Genomic DNA, 18,797 nt, shown 5'->3' on the forward strand with positions numbered 1-18,797 from the left:
TTTTTTTTTTTTTTTTTTTTGCTGAGGAAGCCTGGCCCTGAGCTAACATCTGTGCCCATCTTCCTCTACTTTATATGTGGGACGCCTACCACAGCATGGCGTACCAAGTGGTGCCATGTCCGCACCCGGGATCAGAACTGGCGAACCCCGGGCCACCGAGAAGCGGAATGTGCGAACTTAACCGCTGCACCACCAGGCTGGCCCCTGGAAGAAACTTTTGCTACTGTAAGCAGAGATCAGAAGCATGGAAAAATATAATCAAACACAGGACTGGATAAGAGATAAATAACAGATATCAGAATTTTAATCTTCGAAGATACAGAGCTAAAGAGTTCAGAGGACAGAAGAGAAATAACATATATTGTGTGCTCACATGCGTTAAAGGTAATATCTGAATTTTATGTTAATGTATGATTTTTTTAAAAAATGTGGAGAAAGGGAAGCCAGAGGGTGAACTACAGAAAACTCTGGCTGCAAGACTGAAGGGAAACCAAGACCTAATGGAAGAAGCGTCCACTTCTGTGCTTGGTTGTTTGTCCATAACCATAATCCATAATAGCAATGATGAAAACAGCCTAAAGCATGCAGCTGTATGTGTACCATGGGCCAAATGTGCTGGAGGCAGGGGAAAAAAGATTGAAGATATATAAATTATTTCCATAGTTTGTTTTAGCAAACTCAACCATACCTTTTATCCTGGTTGGTATTTAAAAAAAAAAAAAAAGCAGTTAATGCCAGTAAGTTTGCTTTTGCTTCCCTAAAACCTCAAAACTGACCAGAATTCTCATGGCTACAGTGATTGGCTTAGCTCCCTTGTCTACTCCTCAACTGAGAACCCAAACAGAGGGGGTTGCTCAGCTGATAGGCACAACCTTGGGGCCATCTTAGTCATCATCTGGAGAAAACTTTTGAGACTGGAACTAAGAGAAGGAAAGAGTGGAGAGATGGTGAGATTCCCGATGCTTTGAGAATTTGGATACAGTCACATCAGAACAAAGGAAGGCTAAGCCTAGATTCCTGCATACCTGAGCAAATAAATTCTTTTTGGTTAAAAAAAGAGAGAAGAAAGAAAGAAAAAGAACATGCCCTCAGACATATGAGATGATAAAATATCTTTTGATCCCAATAACCTACTCTAACTTCCAGGCCAAGAGAGGACACCTCCCTGTCCCTCATCTTCTAGCCATGCAGTGATTACAGGAATTCCCTCAGTTCTAAGACACTGTGAATACTTCCCTAGCTTGGGGGTAGTGACTCCAGACTTCTAAGTCCAGTCATATGCTGCACAATGACATTCTGGTCAACAAAAGACTGCATACATGACAGTGGTCTTATAAAATTAGTACCATATAGGGGCCAGCCCCATGGTGTAGTGGTTAAGTTTGGCACGCTCTGCTTTGGCAGCTTGGGTTTGTGGGTTTGGATCCTGGGCATGGACCTAACCACTCGTCAGTCATGTTGTAGCAGCGACTTACACACAAAAATAGAGGAACTTTGGCAGAGATGTTTGCTCAGGGCTAATGTTCCTCAAGCAAAAAGAGGAAGATTGGCAACAGATTCTTCCTTAGAAAAAAAAAAAAAAAAAACAAACCCAAAAAACAATTAATACCATATAGCCTAGGTGTATAGTAGGCTACACCACCTAAGTTTGTGTAAGTACACTCTATGATGTTTGAACAATGACGAAATTGCCTAACAATGCATTTCTCAGAACATATCCCCATAATTAAGTGACACATGACTGTACAGAAAACCCGTGAAGGATTATCAGGAAGAATATAGGCAGTATCTCTTGAGACCAATCAACTCTATTAACTAGTTGTAAAGTGGATATGATGAGATATAAACTCATTGATTCTATCACTTTTAGGTTGGATTCCTGTTAAAAACAAGTCTATAGCAGTCAAATAGCCAATGTGCCATCAAAAATGGCTCAGTAAACAAGAAAGATTAATTATATCCCCTGGATACAAAAATAGAATGGGAAAATTGTTACTTTTTTCTAGACAATTCAAAATATTTTAAACAACAAATATACATAATAAAATTGAAATACAGGAAAATGTACAGAGGAAAAAGAATTAAGAGGCTATCAGGGACACAATGAAAAGCCTTAAATGGAACTTTTCGAATTCTTTACTGAAATATAACTTGAAAAGACTGCCGCATAATCATTCTTACTTTGATTTTCTTTCATCATGCCCGTCTCTAAGATTCCTCTCTTCTCGAATATCTTCTCGCTTTTCTCTGCGGTCATCTCGCCCTTTGTCTTTGTCTTCCCAATCCCTTTGGCGCTCTCGTTCCTTATCCCTCTCTCTTGCTCTTTCTCGTTCCCGTTCTCGCTCTCTCTCCCTCTCCCGTTCTCGCTCTCTCTCCCTCTCCCTTTCTTCTCTCTCTCGCTCCCGTTCTTTTTCCCTATCGCGTTCCCTCTCTCTTTCCCTCTCCCGATCATGGTCACGATCTCTCTCTCTTTCACGGTCTCTCTCTTTTTCTCTCTCTCTCTCTCTCTCCCGTTCCCTAGCACGCTCTCTTTCTAGTTCTCTTTCTTTCTCTCTTTCCCGATCCCGCTCACGTTCCCTCTCTCTCTCCCGCTCTCTGTCTCGTTCTCGTTCACGATCTCTTTCTCTAGCCCTTTCATCTCTTCTATCATCCACTCTGTCTACTCTTCGTTCCTCTCTTCTTTCATCACGCTCAAGCTCGTCATTCCTTCCCTGATGTCGAATTGGTGAGCTTGGTCTTTGATCTACAATGAAAATCAAGTTTTGTCAGTGATTAATTTGACATAACCTATTGGCAAGACAGTATGGAAAATCTTAAATTTTATCTGTGTATAGGGTCACAGTGGCAACAAATATAAATCAGGTACTATGTTTACTTTTAATTTAATCATCCAAATAATCACCCCTAGATGTTTAAAAATATTTTTTTCTTACACGTAATTTTTATTTGCCCTCTAACTAACATGTTTTCTGCTCCCCATCAACCCCACCTCCCACCTCCCGCTGATCCACCTTTGATCTCTCTCTGCATGCTCCCTACCCTACCTCCAGCCCCCTGCTCCAACCCCACTTTCTGCCATCTCTACCCTTCACCTCTGATCTTCTCTGTCCCCCCAGCAGGACCTGAGAACACTGGTGGCAAAGGATAGGGGCAGCAGGAGGTGTAGAACATAGGAGCTGAAGGAAAAAAAAAATTTCCCTCGTAAGTCACACCTCTAATTTCAGGCCGAAATATATACACATCAAAGTGCAGCTACTATGTGAGGAAAATATAGTAGAACAAAACATCTGTCAGTATTTGTTGCTGCAATATCAGTTTATCATAAACTAGATTAAGGGTACTGATGCTTAGCAATCTTGAAATAATCAAATGTAAAAAGTGTTTCATATTAGTGATATATATTTATAATTAATAACTATTAATAAAAGTTTTAATCATATAACTGATTACTCAGATGAAGAGCTGTTGTCTTAAAATGTTAACTGATAATCTTATTATATTTTATATATATATGTACATATATAATATAATATATATATACATATTTTCTTTTCTTCAATACACAAATCACATAAACACGGAGAAAATGAATGTGTGCTGCCCAAATGCCCAGCTGAGCAGGAAAGTAGTCTGGGATCAAAAAATATTTAAGAAAATGGCATGAACTTTTCCAGAGATAGCCATTTTTGAAAGCAGTTCACTGTGCTAGGATCTAGGCTACTGTGATGTTTCTATTCTCATATTATATAATAATGTTTTGGTTAGTTATAAAGGTCCTACTATAAAACAGCCAACAGGTTTGCAAGTGGAATATCTAACATCAACTTATTTAAACAGAATAATTTTAGGATATTTGTAGGGAAGGGTTCAAAGGTAACTTGAATTTCCTTGCTTATCACAGATGAAAAAGACAAGAATTATCCATATTTACTCTTTTATAGGTTATAAAGAGTTCATAGAATTTTAAAGCTAAAACAAAACCTTGTCCAGCTCCTTCTCTTCTTAAAAACACAGAAATTATGGTCCAGAAGTTGTCCTGACAAAGTCCCAGAGATGGTAGATATAGTAGGACATCAGGACTAGAAGTCAGTACTCGTAAACCTTTCTTTTTGCTGAAACCAACTTAAATTTAAAACGTTCTATTGTACTACACTTTTAATTCCCGGAATGCTATATATTCATGTCTTAAGACTGTCTGGATGCCTGGTATGAGGGCCATAGTAACATCACAATGATGAGAAAACAACCTGAAACGAATTCAGTACTGTATCTTATAGCAATACATGCTTGAAATTTCTGATTACAGTAATGTCAGGGAATAGACTATTTTAGTCAGATACTCTGTTTTGACAGATAAAAACTCTATTTTCCCAACCAAAATGACAATACTCCTTACTTCAAAGAAAATGGAAAGGTTATAAGAATACCACTTTAGTATGTCTAAACTATCTTCCCTAAAATGTGTTCTTGAAAAGATGTGCTTCTCTTCATATATTTCCTTATCTTAATGAACGACATATCCATTCACGAAAGCTGGAAAGCTGTTATCCAAGTTCCACCATATTCAAGTACCATCAATTTCACTTTCAAAATATTTCTTTATTCCACTTCCTCTCTCCATCCCTACAGTTAATATTATTGACTCAGACTCTGATCAGCTCTTCTTAGATGTCTACGTCATTAACAGTCTAACTGGTTGGTATCCTTGTCTTCAGCCTTTCCCTAGACTCTCTTACACTTTTCTGATGAAAACTCTATTTTTTCCCAGCTGCTTAATAGCAGTTATCTGGTAGGCAGTGAAAAGGAAATTAAACCCAAAATTTTTAGCCTGACTTATTAGGCCATTTACAATCCTTTCTCCTCACTTCTTACCTTCCCTACCAATTATAGCATAGCTCTATTCCAACTTTATAATTCTTTACTGCTTCAAAGAATATGTTTCTTTTAGCCCTGTAGTCTGCACATGCTACACCCTCTCCCCTATAGTGTTTCTTGCATCATTCTTTCTAGCAAACTTTTACTTATCCTTCAGGCCCTAATTCAGATGTCTCCTCTTTAGGAAACTTTCTTGGATTTCCTTAGAACTCAGTTTGCTCTTTTTTGTCTTCTCACAGAACTTTGTTTAGTAGAAGAATTCACCACACTTCAATTGTCAATTTGCACCCTAATTCACTTATGAAAAACTAAAGGAAAGATTCAAATTCTTGAGCACCTACCAAGGTGCCTGGGTACACCTCTACTGTCAACCTCTATCAATCTTGCTATTGCTCACCATACTCCAGTCACACTGGATTTCTTTCAGACTCTAGGACATATTAAGCTATTTCCCATCTCAGGGAATTGACACACACTCTTCCCTCTGCACAGAACGTTTTTACCCTCAATCTTTGCAGGGCTAATTTCTTTTATTGCCCTTACCTCTGCCTAAACGTCAACTCCTCAAATTTTCGTAAATACTCTATCTAGATAAAATAGGTCCCTCTCTTATCCTTTATTTCTATCTAAGGCCCATGTCTGTTTCCCTGATGGCACTCAATAATCATTTCTTTCTTTTGAGGAGTATCTTTCCCCCTATTAAGTTCTACAAGTACAACAAACACAAGAACTACTGCACTCCAAGAAACTAGCAAAGTGCATGGGTACTCAATAAACATCTGGAGAATATACCATTAAACTCAAAAATAGGTTTCTATTTCAATCATACAAGTAATATTTATTCAAATAGTTCTAGTAAAGTAAAACAAAAAAAGAACAGGCTTTTCAGTCAGAAGATTTGAGTTTAAATTCTAGCTCTGGAAGTTACTTCCTCTGTAATATTGGAAAAATCACTACCCTTCTCTTAGCCCCAATCTCCTAAATTATAAAACATGAATTCTCTTCTCATACCTACACTCACAGGGATATTGCAAAGATAAAAGGATTTTAAAGAATTTTTTAATATATATTCTCTGAATTAATATTGTAAAGGATAGGGGCTAGCCTGGTGGCATAGTGGTTAAGTTTGCACACTCCGCTTCGGAGGTCTGAGGTTCACAGGTTTGGATCCTGCGTGCAGACCTAAACACCACTCATCAAGCCATGCTGTGGTGGTGTCTCACATACAAAACAGACGAAGACCAGCACATATGTTAGCTGAGGGACAATCTTCCTCAAGCAAAAAGAGGAAGATTGGCAACAGATGTTAGCTCAGGGCCAATTGTCCTCACCAAAAAGGAAAGAAAATAAAATTGTAAAGGATACTAAGTCAGAATATACAAAGAGCAACTTATCAAAATTCTTGGTAACTTAACACGTGTGGTTGAACTAAACATAAAATTGAAACAAAATGTTACTACTGAATTCAGGCAGGAGGTGAGAAAAACCTGAACTAGGATACAAAACAAGAAAAAAAATAACAGATACAAAAAAAGCATTATCAGGACATGGTGTTAGATTAAAGAGAGTAAAGAGAGGTAAATCAGTGTTAGGGAAGAAATAATTTCAGATATCAACACAGAACATATAAACTCCAGCCTCATCTGTAACTAAGGATATCATATATATCTCCATTTAACATTTAACCTAAATGCATTAGGCTTACCCTAACAAACTCAACCCAACCAACTCTGACCTCAAGCTATACTCCCAAAAGTACATGGTGTGTTAGAGACTCTGTCCTCCTCTCATTACCACCCATATCAAGACACAGTATTACCTTTTTGATTCAGCCCACTGTGAAGCATCAATACTCAATTCCCTACTCCATCAAGTTTCATACTGTACCAATCCCAGAATTATGGCAAATCTCACTTTAGTAACCAGCCAAGGTTAGTAAAGTGTTTAGATCTTAAACGTTTAAAGGCCCTAATATGTACAGATAATAAAAGCTTGTTAAAGTCTTTATAACCCTTCTTAAATGCCTTCTAGGAATTTTGCTTCAAAACTGACTTAAGAGACGATCTAATATAGTAACAGAAAATTTTTAGCTTAAGATATACATGAATATAAAATTAGTTAAAGCAAGTAATACATATTCTTAGGAAGGAATAGGAATAAAATGTTTCTCTAAACAACCCCCAGCCCTATCATCAACATGTCAGTCCTTATAAGTCTCTGTTTATCCAACTAGTGAGTGAGTGGCCAGGATACTCAGATGAGAAAGTTTAAGTATCTCCTGAATCAGAAATGCCTGGAATGGCACCCAAGATCCACAGTCTTTAAAGGGTTGTGAGCTATTTGGTTAAGGTGAGAGACATAGAGCAGATGTGACACCTCAGTTCTTGCAAGTATGCAAGTACCTACCACACCTCAGTACATACTCTGGTGTCAAATAGGTGTGGGCAGCTAGCTATTCAGACACTCTCTCCTAAACTAAGTAAACGTGGAGGATTATATGAGAGAAAATATAATAGCTTCAAATGTGTGAACAAGGAAAAATCTTAAAAGATAGCTTATATTAAAAAGCAAATTGATACTCTTCAAAAAAAACAATTCTCCCAGTGAATGCTGGTCACTATTTAATAATATCCCATTTGACAAACCTCTCTCTCTGTTGTCACGACGGTCTCTCTCTCCATGTCTTCTCTCAAAGGAAGAATCTCTTGCTTGATCTCTGTTGTCTCTTTCAGGATATCTGTCTCTTTCAGGATAGCTACTCCGAGTTTCCCAGCTGTCATGATAGTTGCTACTACTACTGTGATTATCAATTTGAGAACCTCTTGTGCCTCGACTTCCTAAACAAAGGATATTCACACAAATGTTTAAACACATATACTTTATTCAACAAGTTTCATCAGTCACCATCTTTCCTCCCAAAAAACATACAGATAAAGGTGGGCTTTTTTTTTTGGTATTCCAAAGCGTGGTAATCATTGTTGGAAAGAATACTAAATGTTGGGTCAGAACACCCAAGTTGTCTGATGACTGACTTGAGTAAACTAAGTCTCAGTTTGCCTTATCTATAAAGAAAGTCATATAACGGAATCATAAAGCAAGAATATCTCAACTAACCCAAAAAACAACAAAACAAAAAATAAAAACAATTGACTCATATCTAAGTCACAGAAATATCATGAAAATAATGAAAAATATGGATACACATTATTGCTTTGATTATAGTTTATAGTGAAAACACTCCAATACAGAACCAAGGTACTTTGTTGACATTAAGTGGTGCCTGAAAATTTTCATTAAAATATGTGGGAAATGGATGTTCACAGTAGTTTTACTTGTAGCCAAAAACTGGGAAGTACCCAAATGTCTTTCAATGGGTGAATGGTTAAACAACCATGCTACATCAGACCATGGACTACTACAACAAAGAACAAACTATTAATAAATGCAACAACTTAGATGAACCTCAAGGAAATTATGCTGGATGAAAAAGCCAATCCCAACAGGATACATACAGCATGATTCCATTTATGTAGCATTTGTGAAATAATTGTAAGATGAAGGCTATATCAGTGGTTGCCAGGGGTCAGGGACAGAAGAGGGTATTTGGGTGTGGCTGTAAAGGGGTAACACAGGGAGTCTTGTGATGGTACAGTTGAGTCTCTTGATTGTGGCGATGGTAATGCAAGGCAACATAGCTACTATGGAAAACAGTATGGAGGTTGCTCAAAAAAATTAAAAATAGAACTACCATATGATCTAGCAATCCCACTTCTGGGTATATATCCAAAGGAATTGAAATCAGATCTGGAAAAGCTATTTTCACTCCCATGTTCACTGCAGCATTAACTCACAATAGCCAAGACATGGAAGCAACCTAAACTTCCATTGACAGATGAATGGATAAAGAAAATGTGGTACATACATATAATGGAATATTATTCAACCTTAAAAAAGAAATTCTGCCATTTGAGACAACATGGATGAACCTGGAGGACATTATGCTAAGTGAGATAAGTCAGACACAGAAGGACAAATACTACATGATACCACTTATATGTGGAATCCAAAATAGTCAAACTCATAGAAGCAGAGAGCAGAAAGGTGGTTGCCAGGGCTGGAGGGAGAGGGAAATAGGGCGGTATCAGTCAAAGGCTATAAAGTTGCAGCTGTACAGGATGCATAAATCCTAGAGATCTACTGTACAACATAGTGCCCATAGTTAATATTATTATATTGGCAACTTCAAAAATTTGGTATGAGGGTAGATCTTACATTAAATGTTCTCATCAAACACACAAAAATAATAGAGAGAGTGAGAGGAAACTCTTGCAGGTAATAGATACGTTTATGGCACAGGTTATGGTGATGGTTTCATTGAGTGTACACTTATGTCCAGGCTCATGAACTTGTATATATTATGTGTGCACCTTTTTGTATGTCAATAATACCTCAATAAAGTGATTGAAAAAAACTGCACAGAGCTACACACACACTTTACACATAACAGGCTTTGAGCCTTGAAAGAATTATAGCATAATTCTTAATACTATAACAGGGTATTATAATAATCAAAATATCTATAAAGAATATGTTAATAATTAAAGAGCAGAAAGAAATTTAAAACATTTTTTTAAGCGATTTTTATTTTTCTCCTCAAAGCCCCCCAGTACATAGTTGTGCATTTTTAGCTGTGGGTCCTTCTAGTTGTGGCATGTGGGATGCCACCTCAGCATGGCTTGATGAGCAGTGTCATGTCTGCACCCAGGACTCGAACTGGTGAAACCCTGGGCCACCGAAGCAGAGCGCGCAAACTTAACCACTCGGCCACGGGGCCAGCCCCTTAAAACATTTTTAAAAGGCAACAAAAGGGTTACATCTAGGAATGAAAAGATTAAATGTCAGATTAGATTCTGCTAAAAGAAAATTAGTAAAAAAAGATACATCTGAGGATACGACCCAGAAAGTGAAAGAAATAAAGAGATGAAAAATTTGAAAGAAAAGTTAAGAATAAAGGCAGATATAATGGGAGGATTCAACATATTTCTAACATATGTCTAAGTACAAGCTATTTAAGGTCACATTTAAAACAAAAAGATACAGAAAGTTTGAAAGGATGGAAAAAGATATTTTCAAACAAATACCACCCAAAAGAAATCTGTGACAAAATAATCTTCAAGACAAAAAGCACTATTATGGACAAAAAGACTCATTCTCTTATGATAAAAGGAATAATTTGCCTTATGTGTACCTAACAGCAAAGCCTCAAAATATTCAAGGCAAAAAGTGATCAAATTACAACAGATGGACAAAGCCACAATGATAGAGGAAGATTTAACTCACATCTCTGTAATGATAGAAAAGGCAGTCTAAAAGAATTAAATGTAGATTTGAAAATGTGGTTAACAAACAAGCTTAGAGACACCTTGAAGCAAACCATTAAAAGCACATGCAGAACACTTATAAAAACCGACTGCTGAGCCACAAAGTAAGTCTTAACAAATACAAGTGCCAAAGAACTGACTTCAAACAGAGCCTTCTCTGATAACAATTAAAACATGGGGAGGGGAGTTATTTTAAAAACCATGATTGGAAATTTAAAATCCTATTTCTATATAAGTCATGAATCAAAAAAGAACTATCAAAATTTAGAAAGTGTTTAGAATGGTTATTAACAAATTTTCACAACAGAGTGAAACTTAAGAGTACATATTAATGAAATAGAACAAAAGAGATATAAAAGAATATAAAGAAAACCAAAGGTTATTTCTTTGAAGTCTCAAAATGGATAAACCTCTGGCAAGACTGAGCAAGGAAAAAAACAAGGAAGTATAATTACAGGTATAACAGATATTTAAAAATACATTTAGGAACATCTTTATATCAAAAATTTGAAAACAAATTTCCTGAAAAAATATAACTTACTACAACTGCTTCAAGAGAAAAACAGAAATCTATAACTATTACAATACAGCCATGGGCCACGTAATGACATTTTGGTCAACGACAGACCACATATACGACACTGGTCCCATAAGATTAGTACCAGTAGCCTAGGTGTTTAGGAGACTAAACCATCCAGGTTTGTGTAAGTACACTCTATGACGTTTGCACGACGACAAAATCACCCAACATTTTTTACAACATATCCTTGTTGTTTACTGATGCATGACTGTAATCTAAACCTATAACTCTAACCTTCAGAAAAATGAGAAATGACGCTTAACAAACAAATGTCATCAAACTGTCAGAGAACTGATAACCACTCATATATAAATTGTCCCAGAGAAGAGGAAAAAAAGAAGCAAAACTTCCCAACACACTTTATATGGCTAGTATAACTCTGATCCCTAAACCAAACAAGGACAACACAAAAATGAAAACCATGCAATGGAATGCTAGAACTGATTCACACTGGCTCCAAAGAACCAACTGTGCATATCTCTTCCCAACTCCACATTAAGTGACACCATGTTAGTAGCTCGATATCTGCTATGATGGGAGTATTTATACCATGGATATCAGCAAAATCTGTAAGTCAAGACTTTTCTCCTGAAGAGTTAGTTGTTGAATATGTACCATCGTGCCACTGATTATACATGCCAATCTCAACTAAAAACAGAGAAACTTAATTCAAAATTAAATTTTAACAAACCTATTCTAGAACTCGAAAAAAACTGCATTTACCTTAGAAATGCAAGGATAGTTCTAAACTTTAAAAAATCTATTAACATAAGTAACAAGGTAAAAAGATCTCAAGATACAGAAAAAACAGTTCTGACAAAAGCTGTTAGCTAAATTGGGAAAATTAGGAGACGCTCTTAACACAATAAAAAGCACTTGCTAAAAATCTACAACCACCATGCTTAATGGTGAAAGGCCAGCAATAATTCTTTAAAATCTGAAACAAAGCAAAGAAGACCATTATACCACTTATATTCAAACTACTGATAGAGCTGCTCATCAGGTGGTCAACAGTAAATAAATAATAATCAGAAGGGAAGAGCTAAATCTGTCTGTTCCCTGATATAAATGTTTAAGAGAATCTAACTAGACCTACTAAGAAAATACAGCAACATCACAAGGTAAGATTAATATACGAATATCAATTTCTATTTCCATATACCAGCAATAAACATTAGAAAATGAAATGTTTTGGGGGCTGGCCCCGTGGCCGAGTGGTTAACTTCGCGCATTCTGCTGTGGCAGCCTAGGGTTTCACTGGTTCGGATCCTGGGCGCGGACATGGCACCGCTCGTCAGGCCATGTTGAGGCGGCGTCCCACATGCCACAACTAGAAGGACCTGCAACTAAGATACACAACTATGTGCAGGGGGTTTGGGGAGATAAAGCAGGGAAAAAAAAAAAAGATTGACAACACTTGTTAGCTCAGGTGCCAATCTTTAAAAAAAAAAAGAAAATGAAATGTTTTAAAAGACAAGATTTAGTGACACCTGTACAGAGTTAATCACTGAAGCACTGTTGGAAAACAAAAAAGACTGGAACACCTCAATGTCCACTAATGTAGGACTTACTAACTTTATGGTATATCCTATAATAGACATTATGCAACAAAAGGAGGAGGTAGCTGTTTATAAAGTTGCCTGATACAGAATGATCTCCAAGATATTTTTTTCTAAATGAAAATAGCAGGTTATAGTGCAGTATATAGTTGCTTTTTTAAAAATTATATTGGTAGAACCAGAGGGGAAAATAAGAGACATACATATGGGCTTGTGTAGAGTATTTTGGGGAAAGATACATACAAAATTGGCAAAAGAGAGAACCAGGTCAGGGGTAGAAGGCAGGCTTTTCACTATATACCCTTTTGTACCTTTGAAATTTTGAACCATGCAAATGCATTACTAAAAAAAGAGAGAATTTTTTTAAGTACCATTTACAATGACAACAAAAACAGAGAAGGCTCAGGAATAATATGTACGAGACGTTAATAGCAGAAGTTATAAACTGATAAATTTAATGCATTTGAAATAAAAATCCAACAGTTTTTCATGAAATTTTAAAAAACAACTCATTTGTAAGATGTATTTGAAAAGCAAAGAGCCAAGAAAAGTCAAGACAACTATGAAGGAGTAGGTGAGGGCCTTCAGCTTAACATGAAGCTGTAACATCGACCAGGACAGACCAAGAGAACAGCAGAAAAGAGTAAGTGTGATCAGAATTGTGCAGCAGTGTTTTAGAGGAGGGGAGAGAAGGGAGTGGAGGAAGAGAGAGGTCAAAGCTTAATTCAGTCCAAGCAGTTTGAGGACAAATACATTTAGCTAGGTAGTTATTGCGTGATGGCAAATGCGTTTTAGGGGAAGATAAGAAAAATGGCTCAAGATGATACGTTACGATCTGAGGTGGTTTGAAGTAAGCACAAATACTGAAGAATAAACAAATCAGTCATTTCTGACACCACCAATTTTGAAAGTCGACCATTTTAACCCCACTGTAATGATTATTTTATCATTTATATACCTGTTTATTAGAAATTACTTCCTTTTGACTCTACTTTTTTGCCTGATAGCAATTTTCTTAGTGTTCCACATTAATCAAGATGGTAGGCATGATTGGAAATAATTCAACCGGGGCTCTAGGTCAGGCCCTATTTATCTTTTGCTACTTTAGCATTAGTAATATTCGGAATTTTTAGGGAAGATCAAAAATTCTATTAACTGAAAATTACTTTGACAAAATGATGATAACGAATGTAAGAAATAATACATTTAGAAAAGAAATCTTAGGTAATTTAATTATTTCTATACAAATATACAAGATGCAGTTCACTGACAAGACAAAAACCTTACCCTTTTCAGGTAACTCTGGACCTCTCCCCCTACTTCTGCCCATCCGGTCATTCCTAATTTCACTTCGAGACTCATTTCTGGAATCACTCCTTATTTCAGCACGAGAGCTTTCTTCTCTTAAATGGTTTCTGCCATAACTTCGGGATTCTTCCTGATATGTATCCTCCTTTCGATGAGTGTCTCGACTTTCACGGTCCCTGTAGTCGTGGGCATCACGAGCAGACCGAGAATCTCTGGGATCACGGCTCTCTTTGTTATCTCTGCTATAATCCCTCATCTCCCTGGAGTCCCGAATGTCTCTGGAGTCTCTCAGTTCCCTTCGGTCTCTAGTATCTCTGGCATCTCTCCGATCCCGACCGTCTCGAGGTTCTCTGTCATCTCTGTGGTCTCTAGAAGAGCTCTGATCCTGTTCATACTCTCGTTCTTCTCTTGTGTCCTTTTCTCTATCCCTTTTGCCTCTAGTCTCTGTAATGCAATTTTGGAAATCAACCATAATTCCTTTTACAAAATTTTGGGAAACTAGACAATATATATAATACAAAGCTTTTAAAATTTTATTACAATGGTAATTCATGTTCTTTGCAGAATATAAAAGGAGAAAATAGGGGCGAAAAATAAAATTAAAACCATCTGTAAGCTGAAATTTCACAGGTAATTTTATTAACAATTGGATAATTATGTTCTTGATTGGATAAACTTTGAACATAATCTCCCCCCACCACATACTTACAGATCTTAAACAACTGAAACAAGTAAGTTGACCTCATATCATTGATGGCGTATTTTTTAGAAACCACTTTTAGATCCAGAGGCACACAGTGACTTTAATCATCTACCAACTATTAGGCTAGATGAGACCACATGTGACCACCTCAAATGTACTTAAAAGTACTTGAGCGTGGTCTACACTTAGTAAGCTGGCCAGCAAAGAAATAGTGTTATTCTCCCTTTCTTTTCTTAAGCTGTTTAATGGACTCACACTCCCGTCTCTAAAGCTTTCTCTACTTAAACCATTTTCTCACATTTCATAGAAAAATAAAGAAATAATTTCAGTTTTTAAAAAGTTGGAACGAACCCCCACTGATTACTTAATGTAACTTTGCCACTGTGTAAATGAAGAAACAGAGGCCCAGAGCTTAAATGGCTTAGTCAACCGTATACCTCAGGGGAATTTGCAAAGATCAGAAACTATTTTTTAGATATGCCTAGATTAGATATAAATTAATTACAGCATAAATCTGGTATGAAGTCAAAGAAGTAACAACAGAACCTCAAAGAACAAACCCTGCCTTTTTTATCAAATTCCTTCATAAATTGCGCTTACACCCTGTAACTGCCCCAAGATCTGAGGCTACTTCAGCAACTGTAGCAGCTTTATGCCTAGGACATTGTAAATTTACCTCCTTTTCTCTTTGTCCCCAGTCCCTAGGTCCATGGACTTTCTCAAGCACCCAAATACCTAATATCCACAAAACCCCCTAGATTCTCATCTGTAATTTATCTCCCCTGCCAATTTACTTTGTCCATATGGCTATATCCACAAATGCCATTCAAGAATGGAAGCATTAGGCAAGGATTTGATGTCTTCATCACTTTTTGTGCAAATCTATCACTTCTAGACCTCCTCCAATACCAACCATGCTTAGAAATTTTTTCACTTAAGACTTTTTTCATGATGCCCCCATCAGTCTTTACAAAAACACCAAGTTATATTTTGTTCTTTACCTACCTCCCCATCCTTCCACTAAGATTATCCTTATTTCAGAAAACGACATCTAACTAGAGAGGAAAAAACATCTGCCACATCTTTTGCATGTAAGGTTAAAGAAACATACTCCTTAAAAGAACCTAAACACACGTGGTTTATTATTAAAAGGAATCTTCCTATAATATAAGCCACTCTTACCACAAAAAGTTGTTCCTGTAAGACTCAACTGCATACTAAATTTCCCCTTTATTAGTATGTTTAATAATTATGTTTTGAAATATTAAAGAATTTTCATTCAATAAAGCAGTGATTAAATGTATACCATATTTCTGGTCAACTCTAGTTGTCAAGTATCTTATTAAAATTAATAGATAGGTATAAGAGAATTTTCCCATCTTACCAACATTCCATAAATACTGTTGTGCTCATCTGGTTCCAAAATCATGTACACAAGGAATATATAAAACAGGTGCTCTCTCCGGTCCCTACCTATGCATCCATCATTTTCTTGAATAAAAGAACTTGATTAATTATTGCTTGCACTGTTGATAGGAAGACAACTAAGTTCAACATGTTTCATAGGAGACTGCTGTACCACACTCATAAAAGCTTCTAAAATGCATATTAAACAGAAATGTTGCTGCAAGGAAGCAAGTATTTCCTGAATACTCATTACCTTAAAAAACTAACTCAAGAGAAGTTAGGAAAAAGATTTGTTAAGTTAAATAAACAAGGAGAAGCTTAGACAAGTACAGAAAGAGATGAGAGCTATTAGACTGTACTGCCAGGTATTAATAGCATCTCAGCTTGAACAGGGAGGAGCAAATCCAAAGTTAACTTAATTCTCAGGGGACTAGAAAGGAAAACTGCTTTGCTTACTTCTTTCTTGAGTTACACCAGGAAAACTGGCACTTGGTTTGCACTGACCTTCTGAATGTTCCCCCAGCCCTCACTTCCTTTATCGAAACACTTCTGATGTTTCCAAACTCTGCCCCCTGGTTTGTTGGTTTTCTTTCCTTCAGCTCTTTGTTGTTTTTAAAGAATTAACTAAGTAATTAGAGGGATGCTTTAAGAATGAGATAGCCAAAAATTTCTAGAACTCAAGAGTACTCAAGTAAAACATCTTAACTTAAAGAAAGCACCAACTTAATATATATATATATATATAAATGCCCACTATATATTTAGCAGCTTACATTCCCATGTCACTAAGCACCTCCTATTGTCCTCAAGAACTCTTGTTACAGAAAACTTAATAGAACAAAGCTTTCTTTATAATAATAAATTTGAATGTCCAACTTTTCAATAAAGAAAATATCTACTTAAATAAAAGAACTCTAAAAAAAATAAAGATAAAGTACAGCGCATACCTTCCCTCCTTTCATGACGCCGATCATGAGACTGTGAAGTTCGTTCATGATCATGCCTCCCTTTCTCTCGCATTGGAGAGCGATGTCTTGGGGGACTTTGTTTTCTCTGAGGAGAAGACAGAGAATGTGAAGCATAAGGAGAAGCAGAGCGTCGTAAAGGTGGAGTTATGGTCCTCTGATAAGATGGTGAAGGAGTTCTTTTTCGACGAGGAGAAGGAGAATGTCTTTGAATAGATGATCCTGATTGTGAGGAAGATGAGTGATGTCTAGAAGATATAGGAGAATGATGCTGTCCTGCTGGGGAGGTGGACCTATTAGGAAAAACAACAATAAAAAAAACCATGTTCAAGGGCCTTCATTTTTAGCCAAAGGAAAATCTACTTTAAAAACAAAAAAGCTGATCGTAAAAGTTAAAGCTAAAAGTGTGAATAATAATTTCACAACAAGTTTTAATTCACAATGCTGTAAAATAAGTTGATTTTTAAAGATGTGATTGATTTTTAAATCAGCTTGAGGCAACAGTTCTAGATCAGATATGCACTGCCTTTCTCCCAAGCTTTGGCTCCAAAGCACACTTCCTTTTCCAGGTAACATTCTCCCTAAGCACAGATGATCTTACCCTCACTTAAAGTACAGAACTCACTCTTACCAGAGATAATCTCTGACAGTGTGAACAGGTACTTGCAGCAGGGAACCCACAAAGAGCTAAAGAGAAAACACACTAGTAAGATCTAGATGGAAGGCAGCTGTGAGAATGCCTGTAATTCAAAGCTATGGGAAAAGGGAAAAGCTATCACCAGCTGAGCCAAACTTAAGTCTGCACTGCCTGGGTTGACATTTCGGAAGGGAAAACAATGCCTGGGTTAAGGAAAGGATATACTGTCCATACTGTCTTTATCTTAAACAACCTGCTCTCTTCACTCTTGGGCAGCACAACTTGAGATTTAGTTCATAAGTCTTGGTTTCACTAAGGCTTCCTCTACTCCTTTCAAATCATCTTCTTTCACTGCTACCAGAGAAACAACTTATAACCTCATAGAGCACATGTGAATCACTCCCACAATCTGCTAGGTCATGAGCCCTGTCTACAATGAATATGCAAAATGTGTGTGTGATGGAGAGCTGAAATACACACATTTGTGCAATAACTAAAAAGAAACAGGACCAACTGTTTAAAAAATAACATTCCAGACGTAAGAAATCCAGATAAACAGAATATTCCTCAAAGCAATCATTTTGAGGGCTAGATGTCTGTTCCAAAAAATTCTGAAGTTCTAGTCAAAGTATTTCAGAATTAACTTCAATCCCAATGACAAATATGTTTTAACATCTGCAACGATGGCAAAATTATTATTAATTCTAAACCAGGGTTTCTCAATCTTGGCACTAGTGACACTCTGTATTCAAGTAATTCTTTGTGGTGGGGAGTTGTCCTGTACATTGAAGGATGTTCAGCAGCATCGTTGGCTTCTATCCACTAGAAGCTAGTACCATCTCCCTCCCACCCCCATTCATGACAATAAAAAATTACTCCAGACATTGCCAAATGTCCCCAGGGAGGCAAAATCACCCCTAGTTGAAAACCACTTTCCTAAACTATGTTTATAAATAATGCCTTAGTAGACCTTTATCAACAAAAGGTTAAAATCTATAAAATACATGTTACTGAGTCAAGAAAGTGATCCAATATATTGGAAAGAATTTTGCAGAACAAGTATTTAAGCAAATAAACAAAAACACCTTTTGGATAACAGTTGACTAAAAAAGTAAAAGTCAGCCAAAGAGAATACCACATTCACCTAAACATTCTAGTTATCTGTGGTTCCACTAAACCTTCATGCTTTTAGCAAAAATTGCTACTCCCTTCTCATATAAAAAAATAAGCCATAAGCCACTATAACTTAATTGACTCTAAATAGAAATTTGTTTACTCAACAGATATGAGTAGAAATGCTCAATGGGTCTTACCCAAATTTGGAAAACCATTTATGATCAATGGCCACTCAAGTGATCTTAATTGAACAGAAAAATCATTGC

The 18,797-nt window shown here is 36.6% G+C and overlaps 1 protein-coding gene across 7 annotated transcripts in view; it reads right to left on the minus strand.

Moving 5' to 3' along the window:
• ZC3H13 (zinc finger CCCH-type containing 13) overlaps positions 1-18,797 on the minus strand; it is a 98,333-nt gene that overhangs the window by 20,125 nt on the left and 59,411 nt on the right. For 4 of the 7 annotated variants that reach the window (XM_046664072.1, XM_046664073.1, XM_046664071.1 and 1 more), the window contains 5 exons: positions 16,761-17,071; positions 13,683-14,147; positions 7,521-7,712; positions 3,093-3,176; positions 2,182-2,743 (listed from right to left, as the gene is read on the minus strand). In XM_046664072.1, coding sequence (XP_046520028.1) covers positions 2,182-2,743; positions 3,093-3,176; positions 7,521-7,712; positions 13,683-14,147; positions 16,761-17,071 — 1,614 coding nt within the window. The remainder of the gene's footprint in view (positions 1-2,181; positions 2,744-3,092; positions 3,177-7,520; positions 7,713-13,682; positions 14,148-16,760; positions 17,072-18,797) is intronic. The other 3 variants (XM_046664076.1, XM_046664075.1, XM_046664074.1) reach the window with 2 other exon arrangements.

The sequence above is a fragment of the Equus quagga genome, chromosome 6 (assembly GCF_021613505.1).
Source record: "Equus quagga isolate Etosha38 chromosome 6, UCLA_HA_Equagga_1.0, whole genome shotgun sequence".
Taxonomy (NCBI): domain Eukaryota; kingdom Metazoa; phylum Chordata; class Mammalia; order Perissodactyla; family Equidae; genus Equus; species Equus quagga.